Source organism: Lithobates pipiens, unplaced genomic scaffold (assembly GCF_037356315.1).
Source record: "Lithobates pipiens isolate NorthernLeopardFrog02 unplaced genomic scaffold, aLitPip1_a1.2 Scaffold_18, whole genome shotgun sequence".
Lineage (NCBI taxonomy): Eukaryota > Metazoa > Chordata > Amphibia > Anura > Ranidae > Lithobates > Lithobates pipiens.
This window is the reverse complement of record NW_027507758.1, coordinates 414,513,697-414,529,746: the sequence shown is the minus strand read 5'-3', so window position 1 is coordinate 414,529,746 and position 16,050 is coordinate 414,513,697. Positions and strand designations below refer to the sequence as shown.

The 16,050-nt window shown below is 39.6% G+C and overlaps 1 protein-coding gene across 2 annotated transcripts in view; it reads left to right on the top strand.

Annotated features, from left to right (window-relative positions):
* The window catches only part of FNDC3B (fibronectin type III domain containing 3B), a 467,960-nt gene that overhangs the window by 350,687 nt on the left and 101,223 nt on the right, over positions 1 to 16,050 (top strand). For both annotated transcript variants that reach the window (XM_077487969.1, XM_077487970.1), the window contains one exon: positions 2,535 to 2,815. In XM_077487969.1, coding sequence (XP_077344095.1) covers positions 2,535 to 2,815 — 281 coding nt within the window. The remainder of the gene's footprint in view (positions 1 to 2,534; positions 2,816 to 16,050) is intronic.

Sequence of the window (16,050 nt, the reverse complement as noted above, 5' to 3'; positions counted from 1 at the left end):
AGCATTGGATCGATGCGGCATCCATCTAGGTGAGTATGTAGACAGCTACTTTGGGAAAGTTTAGTCGATGCAACGCGTCAGCTGGGTGTGGCTGGGACATCACGCAAGGCGGAGTTACCACAGGATGGGCTGTTGCTGAGAAACTGATTGCTGTGCACTGGTTTACATTGATCCACAACTGTGGTCTGTGAATGCTATTTTTTATTGATGTTTTTAATAACGTAAACAGTAAGCACTATGTGTTCACTTCTATCCTTCTTTCATATCATGTCCAGTGTGGAAGAAAAAGCCTTGTTAGGAATTTGGATAAGATCTTTGTGGAGGAGTCATTGCCATGCTGTTTAGGGCCCCTTTTTTAATGTTAGGAGGTGCAGCTACACCTGAAGAGCACTGCGGTGATGGAAGTGAATAATAAATGGGAAAAAGCACTGGATGGAGTTTTAATATACATGCACATTTATTTGCTGGGATCTTTTTAGAATCTGTTTTGGGGGCAACACATATTTATATTTATTTTTTATTTATTTTAATTTTTTTATGTTTTTGTTGTTAGTGGTTTCACAATAGTGCTAGCTGCTTATATTGTAATATCCATTTAAAAATATTTTTTTGGTTGAGGAAAGCGCAGGAATATGCCTACGATTTTTTTTTTCTGTACCCGGAGCTTTACACTGCTGCATTAAATTTAAAAAAGAGATCAGCAGGGTTACCATGGAAAGGGAATATTAAAACGATAAAGGCACCAAAATGTGCCTACTTGTTTTATGGGGAACTTGTGCTCTGATTGTGTCCCATGTAGAGTGGCAGTGTTGGTATCTGAGCAAAGCTATCAGAAAACTGCCCAAATCTCCATCTTTGGTGCTCTCGTATAAATATGTTATATGAAAGTCAGTGAAGGACTAAGCATTAGCCTAACTGTACATCTTGAACTTTTCTTGTACTTTCTTTAAAAAACAGCTTAAGGCGGGATTCCTAAAGGAATTATTTGAACCCTGCTTTATATTAAAGTGGCCAGGATTGGTATAAACAAGAATTAAAGTGTTTGTAGACCCTTTTAAAATATATATATAAAAAAAAAAAAAAAAATGCAAGACTAATATGCATAGCATACTAGCTCATTATGAATTACTTACCTGCGCTACGATCGAAGCCCCTGAAGTGGCCCTCATTCACCTCTCCGGCATCCGACATCTCTCCAGGTGGTTACTTCCAGGTATTGCGGCTCCAGCGCTGTGATTGACTGGAGCCACGATGACATCACTCCAGCGCATGCGTGCCGTTGCTTCAGATTGCTTAAGTGCGCATGTGCCGATGGCGTTGGCACATGCAAATACAGGGATATCTCCTAAACCGTACAGTTACAGGTAAGCCTAATTATAGGCTTGCCTGTAGTATAAAGAGGTTGTAAAGGGTTTACAACCACTTTAAGACAAGCTTGGAATTGTGCATAAAATATTTCTTCACCACATGAATTAATGCTTATAATAGCTTTACTGTCAGAGTTTAGGGTTCTATGATGTTATGTATATATTGATCCTTTAACACACATTCCACTGAATTTCTGTCCAATAAAATGAAAATGAAGCAAGCATCATTTGGTTTTCTGCTTTGAAGAATTTAGAAGTACATTCATCAACACGCTACATCTTCCAGAATTGAACCCTATAACTTTGATAGGTCTTTATCTTATATATGTAGTCTGTGAGGGTACCCACTCACCTTGGTTTCTTCTCTGGAGCTCTATGCCTCCAGCAGTTGACTTCTACCTTCCTCTCTGCCCCAGGGAGGTCACTGCATCCATTATCATTTCGGCCACAGAGAGGTCCTTTTATGTGGGCTCTCCCCACCTTCCCCAGTAATTCGCCTTGACTTCTCACATCACATCACATGCCCCTGAACTGTCCTCTTATCTTCCTTCCCAGTGTTTTATCTCTCTGTGTCATTTGCTCTGCCCCAGTGGCTCTCCAGTTAGTGAAATTCCTGTACTCTGTGCCTATTCTCTGCTGTAGTCCCCCTCTGCACCCACTTTCTTGAAGAAAGACACAACTCCTTGTAGTTCAATGCTCCCTCTCCTCCTTATGTGTGTCCAGTGACTTTTCTCCTCATCTTCTGCTCTTGCTCTTCCATATATGTCCATCTCCTCTTCTGCACTTGATCTCTGGTCCCTGCTCTGTGCAGCTACTCTACTTTTTGCATCAAGTCTCTAGTTTCCACTCTCATACTTTTGTCCCACACCACCACAAAGACATAACATAAATTTAGAGTGTAGTCATGTCTAGGGAAGCTGCAAACCAAAGATGGCGGGAGGTGTTGCCCAGTGAGAGCTAAAACTTGTTACTCTGTTCAAGCAATTAGGTCAGTTTCTGCAAATGTCTGTTTAGTCTGGCACCATACTTTACAACAATGAAACCCAATTTATTGAATTGTTTATAACCATTGGAATGCAATTTGTGCACTTGTGAATCTATTAAGGACTAATTAATGTCTTCCCTTTTTGCTTCTTAATTTAATACTTTTACTGTTTTTCCTCGTAGGCTGTAAATTTATCTGGAGCAGGACAATTTAGCGATACAGTGAGTTGCAGAACGCCAGCTTCCACCCCATGTGCAGTGCCTAACCTGTATGTGACAGAAGGTGCCCATCTAGAATCATGTACAATACGTTCTTCGGTATGCTTACTGCTCAGCTGGGATGAGCCGTGCTGCAATGGATCAGAAATTATTTCTTACCACATAGACTTGGAAGACAATAGCATCTCAGTAGGGAACATAACCAGTTACGTCATTGAGGATCTGCAGCCTGAAGAAACCTACCAGTAAGTCGTTTTTCATTTTTGCGCTATCAAAGATAAGCACTTGAAAATATCAAGCGCACCAGAAAAACATAACAATGACTACAGATATTATTTATGATGCTCTGAGTAAACGTTTAATGAAAAATGAGTGTGCTTGATAAAGACTTCAAACTGGGCCGTATTGATTTCTCTTCTATTCTAGGTTTGTATGTCTGATAAATATTACTTCAAATAGAGAACCTCATTTTGAGTTATTCTTGTTTAATAGTGCAGGTGTATTTTTTGTTGGCTTGGAACATTTGTCCACTAGGGGCCCCGTTCCTCTGATTTGACACAGTTTCATTCAGCTATCTAAGAAATGTAATTTTTTGTTTTATCACCCTGTGCCTTTATGTTTTATAGTTCCTGCTTTATCTACAATTGTGATTTCTTGATTTATAGTGGATTGTTGGCTTATGATAGCATATTGCAGTACTCATCAAATTCATGCCGTAGTTCTCATTCATGTCAGTGGTGTTGATTCAGTTACATCTGTTAAATACTGATACCTACTTCCATCATTTGAATTACCAGTGTGGATTTTCAGTTGATCTCCTGGCAGAGTTAAGTATACTAAAGATAGACCAGTCCAGAAGCTCTGAAGATTTAGCACGATTTAAAGTGGGCCTTGAATATATTGAGTAGTAAGCAGATCAGACATTCTATCTTCCTAGTAGTGGCTGCCTTCCAGTTGCTGCATACTTGTTCTGGCTTACTGAAAATACTGATGCCCGAAGTGACAAAAAAAAACCAGGCAACCAGCATTTACAGGAGGTCAGCAATGGCACCCTCCAAATTTTTCCTGTGGTAACCATTCACCAGCCCTTTCCTCTCTGCATGTTACCAAGGCAATGCTATGTTAGGAGGTGTATGAACTGTCAGTGCTGTATGAACTGTGCATAGCATCTATACTACATACAACGTATAACGCTGTGTTCTGGCAGTGGGATGGGAAACAAAATCGAGTCGGGCTGAGCCCAGTTCAGCCATTCACAGGAAGCTGTGTATTTTCTGAATGAATGCAAAACTTCCTATGATTGGTTAGGATGGAGATCGTGATGTCACCTGCCCACCTCTCTGCCTCAGTGAATCAGAGGAAGCCTTGTACTCATTCATAGAATACAAAGCTCTCAGTGATTCAAAGAATGCAAAGCTCTCTGTAAATGGCTGAGCAGTGTCTCAGCCTGACATGCTTTTGTTTTGGTAGGGGTATGTGAAGTCCATTTACTACTGCCAAAACACAGCAATGTATACTGTACATAGTACCATTAAAATAACACACAGTAAAACAAATGAAAAAATGGCATTTACTTAACTTCCAATAGATAAGTTACAGAAATAGAAACCTCAAATTCTATCTCCACGAGAGGGCCAAGCCTGCAGACATCACTGCAGGCACTGAGTTTCAGTGATCTCACAACCCTCTAACCCAGGCAGGGTGTAAACTCATTAAGTATTGCAAAAAACTGATGACGATAGCTGCGCAGTAACAAATTAATGGGAATCAGTCCAGAAGATTGTTATTCTATGGGCACTGTCCCTAAATTTGACACAAAAAGTGAAGTCGCCATCCAACTATCTAGTTCGGGTAGCTATATTGGACTTTAAATGAGCCACATAGAGAACACATACAGTTTCACAATTTCACAAACTTTATTGTACAAATAAAATTTGAGCATTGTCTGTCTGGTGTTGTACAGTACATTTTGTAATAGGTCATGCAACATTGTACCCATATGATTTTTTTTATCTTGTTTTCCACACAATTAGAGCTTTCTTTTGGTGATATTTGATCAACACAGTTTTTTTTTTTTTTTTATATTCTTTGCTAAATAAACAAAAGAAGAAACAACATTTTGAAAAAAAAAAAAATTTTTCTTCGTTTGCTACATTTCTTTGATAAAAATAACCTGAAACAGTGTTTATTGTTTAGTCTGTAGGAAAGTCATAGAGTCCACAAACTATGATAAATATATCTGAAAACTGGTCAATCCTGATGACTAAAGTACTGACGGACCCTCATTTCTTGAGGCCTGAAAACTTCAGGACATTACAAATATCCCCCAAATTACCACATTCTGGAAAGTAGACAGTCCAAGGTATTTCGTAGGAGGCATGGCAATTTTTTTGATGAAATGTTTTTGTCTCAATTTTTGGGAAAATTAAAAAAAAAAAATTTCTACATACTGTCACTAGTACAGCATCATCATAAAATGCGTGTGGCGGTGATCAGGGACACTGGCTGGTGACTGCATGCAAAACAGCAAAAATACATATTTTTTCCAAATTTTTTTTATTTTTTATTACGTTTTTTTTTCTCTTTTTTTATGATTTTTTTTAACACACTGATCAGAACAGTACAATGTTGCCATATAAACATTGGATTTTTCTTTTTTTTTATATATATATTATAATTGTTTATACCAGTAAAATTCACTAGTATAAGCAAATATTTTTACTAAATGAAATTGATTCATTTAGTGTGTATTGTTATGATTAGCTATTATTGGCCACAGCTAATCACATTGTACAGAAGGGCTGTGATTGGCCCTGTCTGTACGATGTGATCACTGTAACCAATCACAGCTAGCAACACCATTGTACACAATGAATGGCATGAATAAAAGCAATTAATTGTTTACAATTGTCATGTGATCTGCTGTGGGTGGTCAGTACACTGATCAGTCATAGGGTGTGACAGATCGCACCACAGCGTGGCCCGTGGGGCGTGCGCAAGGCAAGTTGCAGGAGGACGTCATATGACGTCCACCCGGAACGACAAAGGTCTGTGGTTAAAGTGGTTATAATCTCATATATCTAACCCCTGTAGATAACTGGGTGGTGGCTTCTGTCTTTTGTATCTATTATATTGCAGCTTAACAATTCTTAGATGTGATACATTCGTTTTCTTTTTAGGCTCTCTTTCCTTTATTTTTACCTGGAGATCCAGTCAATAAGTCTGCATTTTTCAACACAAAAGGCTCTTCTGCAAATGCAGTGTTAGAGTGTTGAGACAAACCATTTACAAACCATTTACCACTGACAGGGGTTCTTATAATTATTAGCTTTTATTTATTTATGCAAAAATGTTATCCCAAAAGGAGAAAAAACTGTTGCTGTAACTGCTTGTGTAACTGCAGTGTGAGCTGGAGTTTAGCTTTAATTTGTATTCAAATCTGCTAGTACATCTAATGCCGTGTACACACGACCGGACTTTCCGTCAGACTAGGTCCAACGGAATCAGTCCGACAGACAATCCGATCTTGTGTGGGCTAATCCGATCGTTTTTCATCAAAAAAATCAGACGGACCTAGAAATAGAACAAGTTTCAAGTCTGTCCGATGGACTCAATTCCCATCAGAAAACCGTTCGTCTGTATGCTGCTATTGGCTACAGGCTATTGATCTTCATTTTTTAGTCCAGTCTTATGTCATCACATTCAAAACGAACACACTTTCGAACGGACTTAGTCCGTTCGTGTGTGGCCAAGTCCCTTCGTTCGGAAAGTCTGTCAGAACTACGCCGAAAGTCCCTCGGGAAGACCGTCGGACCTAGTCTGCTGGAATGTCCAGTCGTGTACGTGGCATTACACTCCCCTCCCCCCAGACTGACAATGCTGTTGTCCAAAGGTGTTCCTTCATCCAGAGTGGAGGCACTCTAATACAGGAGGTGTGTTACTGGCTAGATCACCAGGTGAAAACAGAGGGAAAATTGACTTAAAAAGAGGGAAAACAAATGTAGCCTCATCATTTAAGGATTGGTAAGCTGCTTAGACTTTTGGTTTTGGGTTTAATACCACTTTAATATTACTGGTCAGAGCATCTAATGCTCATTTTTTGCTTTGTATTAAGTTAGACTGTTTGTCTGTGAATTGTAATCCTGATATCCAAGATAAACATTTCATGAGTAGATTAACCTTGCAATACAAGGGCTATAGTAATAGGCAATGATACACATCTTGGACCAATTTAAATGGTAACCTTTATCTTCGTTTGGGGTCATTGTTTTGGGTAGTAAAAAAGCAAACAATAACTTTTATTTATTTATTTTTTTCCGGCTTATGCCATACGTGATATTTGGGTGGGTGGTAAGCAAACACAATGTATTCAGATAGGAGCAATAATTTCTGCTTAAAGAACCATCACAGTTAAGGGGGAGCTGTAATCAAATGTTCATTTTATAATGCGCTTTCTGTCTTATTAAGTGGATAAATAAAATGGAATGAAATGTCTGCACTTGCTTTCTCTGCTTCAACTGTTTTGTCAAGTTTCATATTTAGCAGAGGTTACATGATGAAATACCGAGGGTTTTTGGTCACATGGCCAGCAAGGTGGGGAGCCTTTAGTGGTTGTTTTCTTTAGGAAATGGGTATTTAGAGCCCCCTTTTACTGTTTATGAATACAACACAGCAAGACTTTGTTAACATTCTTAACATATACAACCTCTTGCAAAAAGTATGGAATCAGCACTCTTGGAAAATGTTCAGTTAACTGTGTCGAAAAAAAAACAATCGGACATACCTCGAATCTATCTTCATTTAACATTTCAGCCTTCTGACTTTAAGAAATACTAAAAAAAGTAAGAAAACTGTAGTCAGTTGCAACTGTTTTTGCAGATCAAGCAGAGGAAAAAAATAGGGTATCACTCAATTTTGAAGAAAATATTATGGAATTACCATCTACTATGCAGTTCTAAAACAAACATCTGCATCAGATTACATCTGCTAATTAGTCCGCAGTCAAAAAAAATCGCTTGCACAGCTTGGAGAGCTGTTGCACCAATCTGATTGCCATGAATCATGGTCCAACATGAGAGATGTCCGTTGAAACAAAGGAGAATATTATAAAACTTCTTCAAGAAGGTAAATCATCATGGAATGTTGTAAAAGATGTTAGTTGTTCTCAGTCAGCTGTGTCTAAAATCTGGACCAAGTACAAATCAAATGGGAAAGTTGTTACCAGGTTGTACTGGTAGACCAAGGAAGACATCAAAGCGTCAAAAAAGAAAACTTAAGCAATATGCCTTAACCACTAGGCGCCCACGCTATAGCCGAGAGACGGCTACATCATGACACTTAATTTGCACGGAGGGCGTCCCTGGATGTCCTCCTGTTTACCCGTTCCCTGCTAGCCACATCCAATCACAGATCGTGCTAATAAATGGCCAATCACAGCGGCCATTTAGCACTTGATGGGCATGCCCAATGAGAGATGATCTCAAGTATAAACACATGAGATCATCTCTCATTGCCGACTCTCCACAGAGACCACATGTGAGGAGGGAGAGCTTCTGTGCTGCAGGGTGAGTGAACACTAAAAAAAACAGTGTCCCCAGTACCGTCTGTCCCCGGCGCTACTGCCACCTGTCCCCAGTGCCACCTGTCAGTGCCATCTGTCCCCAGTGCCACCTGTCAGTGCCATCTGTCCCCAGTGCCACCTGTCAGTGCCATCTGTCCCCAGTGCCACCTGTCAGTGCCATCTGTCCCCAGTGCTACCTGTCAGTGCCATCTGTCATCAGTGCCACATCATTGTCACGTGTCAGTGCCACGTATTAGTGCCATCTGTCATCAGTGTCACGTGTCATCAGTGCCATCTGTCATTAGTGCCATGTGTCATTGTCCTGGTGCTCCAGGGCCTTCAAAAGTGTAATAGGTAGTCAACAATTAGATGTGTAATTTATGCTCCTAGAACACCTGATGGCGCTTCCTGCATGTCGGGCCTCTCTATGTGGCCAGGCTGTGAAAAAGTCCCACACATATGGTATCGCCATACTCAGGAGGAGTAGCAGAATGTATTTTGGGGCATCAATTGTGGTATGCCATGTGAGAGAAATAACCTATTACAATGACAATTTTGTGGGGGGGAAAAAAAAAACTTCATTTTGTAAAGAATTGTGGGAAAAAATGACAACATCAAAAACCTCATCATGCATCTTCCTAATGAATGTCTACTTTAAAAAAAAGGGGTAATTTGGGGGGTATTTGTACTTTCCTGGCTTGTTCAGGTCGCAAGAAATAAGATGGGCCACCAGTACATCAGGTGTGATCAATTTTTTATGATTTGCACCACAGCTTGTAGACTCTCTATCTTTCACAAAGACCAAATAATATCCACTAATTTGGGTTATTTTTACCAAAGATATGTATCAGTATAAATTGTGGCCAAAATGTATGAAGAAAAATTCATAATTTGCTCAATTTTATCACAGAAACAAAGAAATATGCGTTATTTTCAAAATGTTCATTCTTTTTTCATTTATAGCGCAAAAAATAAAAAACCCAGAGGTGATCAAATACCACCAAAAGAAAGCTCTATTTGTATGAAAAAAAGGACAAAAAAATCATTTGGGTACAGAATTACATTACTGAGTAATTGTCATTCAAAGTGTAAGGTAAAGATACGGGGGAGATGACAGCCATTAAATCTTCAATAAATGAACACGTTTATATTGAGATTTTGGACACCTTCCTTAATCCATCATTTGAAATAATGTTTGGTGATGATGACATCATTTTTTAGGAGGATAATGCATCTTGCCATGGGGCAAAAGCAGTGAAAACACTCCTTCAAGAAAGACATATAATGTCAATAGCATGGCCTGCAAATAGTCCAGATCTCAATCCGATTGAAAATCTATGGTGGAAATGAAATAAAATGGTCCATGACAAGGCTTCAACCGCAAAGCTGATCTGGCAACTACAATAAGAGAAAGTTGAGGCCGGATTGATGAAGAATACTGTTTGTCGATTGTTAAATCCATGCCTCAGAGAATTCAAGCTGTTCTAAAAGCCAGAGGTGGTGCAACAAAGTACTAGTGGTGTACTGTAGTGTTTTTTTCATGATTCCATAATATTTTCCTCAGAATTGAATGATTCCATATTTTTCCTCTGCTTGTTCTGCAAAAACACTTGCAATTGACTACATTTTTTTTAAAGTGTTTTTTAAAGCCAGGGGGTTGGAATGTTAACTGAAAATAGTTTTGAAGCATGTCTGTGATTAGTTTTTTTTCTACACAATTAAACAATTGAATGAACAGGGGTTGTAGTTGTAGCCTGTAAAATAAACCTGCAGGGATACACTGTATCTCACAAAAGTTAGTACACCCCTCACATTTTTGTAAATATTTTATTATATCTTTCCATGTAACACTAAATAAATTAGACTTTGCTGCTTATGTAAAGTAGTGAGTGTACAGCTTGTATAACAAATTATATAATTTGCTGTCCCCTCAAAATAATTCAACACACAGCCATTAATGTCTAAACTGCTGACATTAAAAATGAGTACACCCCTAAGTGAAAATGTCCACATTGGGCGCAATTAGCCATTTTGCCTCCCCTGTGTCATGTGACTTGTTAGTGTTATAAAGTCTCAGTTGTGAATGGGGAGCAGGTGTGTTACATTTGGTTTATCACTCTCACTCTCTCATACGGGTCCCTGGAAGTTCAATATGGTACCTCATGGCAAAGAACCTTCAGAGAATCTGAAAAAAAGAATTGTTGCTCTACATAAAGATGACCTAGGCTATAAGAAGGTTGCCAAGACCCTGAAACCGAGCTGCAGTATGGTGGCCAAGACCATACAGCATTTTAACAGGACAGGTTCCACTCAGAACAGGCCTTGCCATAGTCGACCAAAGAAGTTGAGTGCACGTGCTCAGCATCATATCCAGAGGTTGTCTTTGGGAAATAGATGTATGAGTGCTGCCAGCAGAGATTGATGAGACGGTGGTCCAGCTTGTTAGAGCACAAGAGCTCAGACCATAAGCTGCGCACTGCATCAAATTGGTATGCATGGCTGTCATCCCAGAAGAAGATGCACAAGAAAGCCCACAAACAGTTTGCTGAAGACAAGCAGACTAAGGACATGGATTACTGGAACCATATCCTGTGGTCTGATGAGTCCAAGATAAACTTATTTGGTTCAGATGGCATCAAGCCTGTGTGGTGGCAACCAGATGAGGAGTACAAAGACAAGTGTGTCTTGCCTGGTGGTGGGAGTGTCATGGTCTGGAGCTGCATGAGTTCATTGAGGGAACCATGAATGCCAACATGTACTGTGACAGAGCATGATCCCCTCCCTTCAGAGACTGGGCTGCAGGACAGTATTCCAACATAATGACCCCAAACACACCACCAAGATGAAGATGACCGCTGCCTTGCTAAAGAAGCTGAGGATAAAGGTGATGGACTGGCCAAGCATGTCTCCAGACCTAAACCCTATTGAGCACCTGTGGGGCATTCTCTAACATCCACCAGATCCGTGATGTCATCATGGAGGATAGGAAGAGGATTCCAGTGGCAACCTGTGAAGCTCTGGTGAACTCTATACCCAAGAGGATTAGGGCGGTGCTGGAAAATAATGGTGGCCACACAAAATATTGACACTTTGGGCCCAATTTGGACATTTTCACTTAGGGGTGTACTCACTTTTGTTGCCAGCAGTTTAGACATTAATGGCTGTGTTGAGTTATTTTGAGGGCACCGGAAATTTATAAAGTTATACAAGCTGTGCACTCACTACTTGCTACATTGTAGCAAAGTGTAATTTCTTCAGTGTTGTCACATGAAAAGATATAATAAAATATTTACAAAAATGTGAGGGGTGTACACACTTTTGCGAGATGCTGTAAATATTGGAAATTCAATTGTTGAGACAAGCAGAGGTCAGCTGAAGTCTGAAAGCAGTTGGCCTGTCAGTTGCCTGATTTTACACACTATCTCCAGTCATTTAAAGTGGAGCTTCACATTTGATACAGTGTTTTGTTGTAGTGTTTGATCAAGTGGAGTAAGTAAAAAAAAAAAAAACAGGTCTATATTTCTGTCCCCACTGTGGAGGTTAACACTTTCTATGTGTCCTTGTGATTATTGTCATTGTGACAGAACATTAAAGGAAATCCATTTTACACTTTTCACAGGAACAGGAGGTAAGGGGGAAATCTAATAAAGGTTTAGGTGTCTAAAAAGTAAATTCCCCTTACTGCAGGCCAAACCACAGCACACCAGTGTGAAGGCAGCCTAAGTTAAATTATAAGCTCACCTTTGGTAACATGTTACATGTTCCACCTATTTTTAGGGTGGAACATGTAACATGTTTCCACTGATGCAGCGGCACGCCGATCTCTCCTCTCCCGTGACAGCAGTATTGGGATACATTCCTCCTACTAGTTGTCGTTTTTGAAAAGAGCGTGGACGCGCGGGGCTCCACCCACATGGCCGCATCATTCATTCACAGAGTTCAGTGCATGAACTACAAGTACCAACATCCTTTGCGGCTGTTGAACTGTTGAGCACTCTGGTAGTTCATTGATTCATCCTGTCAGTGTAAATCTGCCTGGCCGTATGATGTATGAGTAGACAGGTCACACTGACAGATCTACAGGAGACCTTCATGGCATCAGCAATCTGCTGTTCGCTGGTGCAATGCTTTCCAGGCTCCTAAAAAAAAATACTAAACGCATATTTTTTTACCTAGGAAAAGGACCTGGAAAGACGGGTTGGGGTGGGGGGGGTTTTCTCATGCGGGGGTGGCTTTTTTTTATGCAACCCCCCCGCAAAGTGCCACAGCCCCTCCCCCCCAATAAAAACTCTACATGCAGTGAAAGTTCATTAATATGCAGGTCACGATATTGCAATAAAGTGCTCCATGCATGCCGAAATCAATGCAAACTCAATAACCATCCACATTCAGTAAAAGTTCATGTACTGCAGAGTTTGCAGTACATGAACTATCACTAAAAGTGGACTGTTTAATGAGTTTGTAGTATGGATCACTTTATTGCAATATAAATTAATATAGCAATCATGATTGCTATATTAATTTGCATTATGAGCACTTTATATGTGATTAGCTGCTTGCCAATTTGGCTCACTCATATTACATTCACATTACAAAAGTAATATTGATATCATTTAATCAATTTTGCCTGCTGTCCTGGCCTGGGGTTCCCCTCATGATCCTCCCTCCTCCGTCCTCCTCCTTTTCCCTTCTCCTCCCATAGCCAGACACACCATATTTTTACCCATATTTTCAAGTGCTGGCATCGCTAAAGCATGTCGGCTGCTGGGGGCTGCATATGTGTGGGAAACAGGACTTGGAAAGACGGGTCAGGGGGGCTTTTTCTCATGCAGGGGGTGGCTTTTTTTTTAATATTTAATAGCTGCACAGCATTTTTTATCCCTCTGGGGTGGGGCTCCTTGACTGTATTTTATTGAAAATGTGAACTTAGCTTTTAACACAACTGGCATGAAAAAAAAGCCTCTGAAATTAATGTTGCATTGCAATTTCATCTGTTTTCTCACTTATCAGATGGAATAGTCAAGGAAAAGATATGCAGTTCTGTTACTCCTCATGCACCTTCACATTGGCAATAATCTACCTAGTATGTATCAGTGCCAAGACATGATGCATGTGTTCCATTCTCTATGTAACCCTATGCAAAATCCAGCAGGAAGTAGGATACCACATTGATTGTCATAAATGGGCTTATTCAAGGTAAAACTAAGATATCGAGGGAGGCCTCCAAGGTGGGGACATCTATTCTTAATACTGGTAACCATAGTTTGCCAGATGTTTTTAACATCTTGTACACTTGCATCAGAGCAGCAAACCACTGCCTGGGGATTTCTGTCCTAGCTGTAAGAAATAATACTCAAAAAAAAATATTAAAGGGTTATTAAGGCTATTTTTTTCATTAAAATAATAAATATATTATACTTCCCTGCTCTGCACAATGGTATTGTACATAGTGGTTCTGAACCTCCCATTCTCAGATTCCCCCGGCACTGTCCGCTTCTCCTCTTCAGCGTCAGCCCCATAGATAGCAAGCACTTGTTATGGGGGCAGACATAAAGCTCCCTCCTGAGCCAGGCTCTGTGTGACTATAGACACACGTAGTGCAGATTAGCCCTGACCCCTGCCCCTTCCTTACTGGATTTGATTGACAGCTGCAGGAGCCAATGACTCCTGCTGCTGCCTCCATTGCCATTGAGAAGGGAGAGAAAGCAGAAGTGTTGCTCTCAAGCAAAGCACTGGAATGAGATAAAGTGCAGGTAAGTGTTTAGGGGGGCTGGGGAAAGGGGGGGCTAAGAAGCAAAAATGCTTTTAGATATAAGACTAACTTAGCCTTTACAACCACTTAAACTGGAAAAGTATGTTTTATTGGAAAACGTTTGCATTATTCATTATTTACTAATAATGAGCTAAAAGCTATTCTTGTTCCCAGTGACTATTAGAAGAATGGAGTAACCTATAATGAAAGAACAAATTCAGGGTAGGTCAGTTAAGTGATGATTTCTGGTTGGCGGTAGTGAGTTCTTAAGCTTGACACTTACGTGAACTATATATGAAAGAATAAATATTAAATGAAATCTTAAAGCTCTCATTTATTCTTTTTGTAGGTAAAGCAGGTGGGGTAAGTGGCGCTATCTATAAATGGGGAACAAAACCTAGTCCCCGACCAATATTACACTATATCACACTACAGTGCTGAAGTAAACAAATAATAATAAATCATATGACGTGATATATATGTACATTAATAAACCATAACATGCAAAGAGAGTAATAATAATAGCACCACATATGTGATAGATGCTAAATGTGCAAGAAATTAATTAGTCCTCTACGTGACAAAAACGCCAACTAATTCAAAAATTCTAGTCCATCAATGACCAGTGTACCAGTCAAAAATTATATATAAAGTATACCAGCCAAACATATACATTTGCATATAAATAAAAAATAAATAATAATAAAAAAGTCCAAAAGCCAATAATGTTGTTACAAGGTTAGTGAAGCTCCAAAATAACCAAGTGCTCAACAAAGTAGGGGACCTTTGTGCTCAGCAGATCAGATGACTTGTGCTCCCCCTCAAGGGTCCCCACTTACCCACTCCTGCTACCCCTGCAGGGGTGATAGGCATATGTAAATGGCCATGGATAATCTTTCTTAATGGCTTCCTTAGCGGTTTATAGGTAGCTCCTCTTACTGGCTCCTCTACCCACTCCAGCAGACCAGGACATCCACACCGATCTCCTACTCAGCACTTCCCCAGTCACAGTATCCAAAAAAGAGGGTCAGAAGCTTCCCAGGGCTGAGTCCTTTCCTTTTACAATCTGCAGCCACTGTAATTTTCTAAGAATGCATTGCAATATGGCTACCTTGAGTTTTTCTGTACACAGAATGTGTACTCACCACTCCCCAGAAACATAATTTTCTCGTTTCCTATTCTTTTACATAGACCTGTAGTGTGATGTACTTTTTGGAACAACTGTTTCTAGTACTGTATAGATATGTTTTGTGAACACAGTGTAGTTTCGAATGACATCTATAATGGCAGTATACAGTATAATTGTAGTTTACTTCATATATTGGTATGCTTGCTGTTGGTTGTTGCCTGGAGCAGCTTGTCTATGTGCCTTGCACATATTAGTAGACTGCATACAAAAGGATAAAAGTGGTCCACCATCTTTTTCCTATTCCAGTTGATAAAATAACAGACAAGTTAGGTGTAGTATTTTTTAGTAGTATTTTTTAACTGTGCGAGATAATAGAATTATTGATGACTTAATTGGCTTGAAAAGCACAACTATATGCAGGGGCATTTTACATTTTATCCACTTACATATTCCATATTCAAGAAATCGAATCATAACAAAGAAGCTTAGCAATCGGCAATCTCTATTTTATTTTACCTCATTTGCTGTCAGATGTAATTCTTAATAAGGGTCCAGATTAAATTAAAAATCTTAAAACTCGGAGTCTGATTGTCTCCAGAATGAATGAAAAACCATCTCTTTGTTATTACCATGACGACTGCTGCGGTGATCTCAAGACAATATAGGGAGATTACCATCAGGTTGAAAAAGTATATGTCTGCTGCAATGTTTAATGATGTGCCCCTTTCGGGCGTGAGCTCTACAGTATATTTAATCTCAGGCTCTCTGATGTGTGTATAGGCGCATTCAGTGAACTGAACCATGACAACACAACAACTCTACTTCATTTCCTTGTTTTTGAATTATGTGCACTTGATTACAGTATAAGACCTCATTCACACCTGAGCGCTTGTAAAGTCATATTTTTTTACTCTCTCCTAGGCAGAGTGGGACTATAAAACTCAAGAAAGTTTACCTCATGCATATTGACCCATAAGAAATACAGTAGCAAGAACCATATCAAATGAATTACATAAAAATAATTAATACTAAATAATTT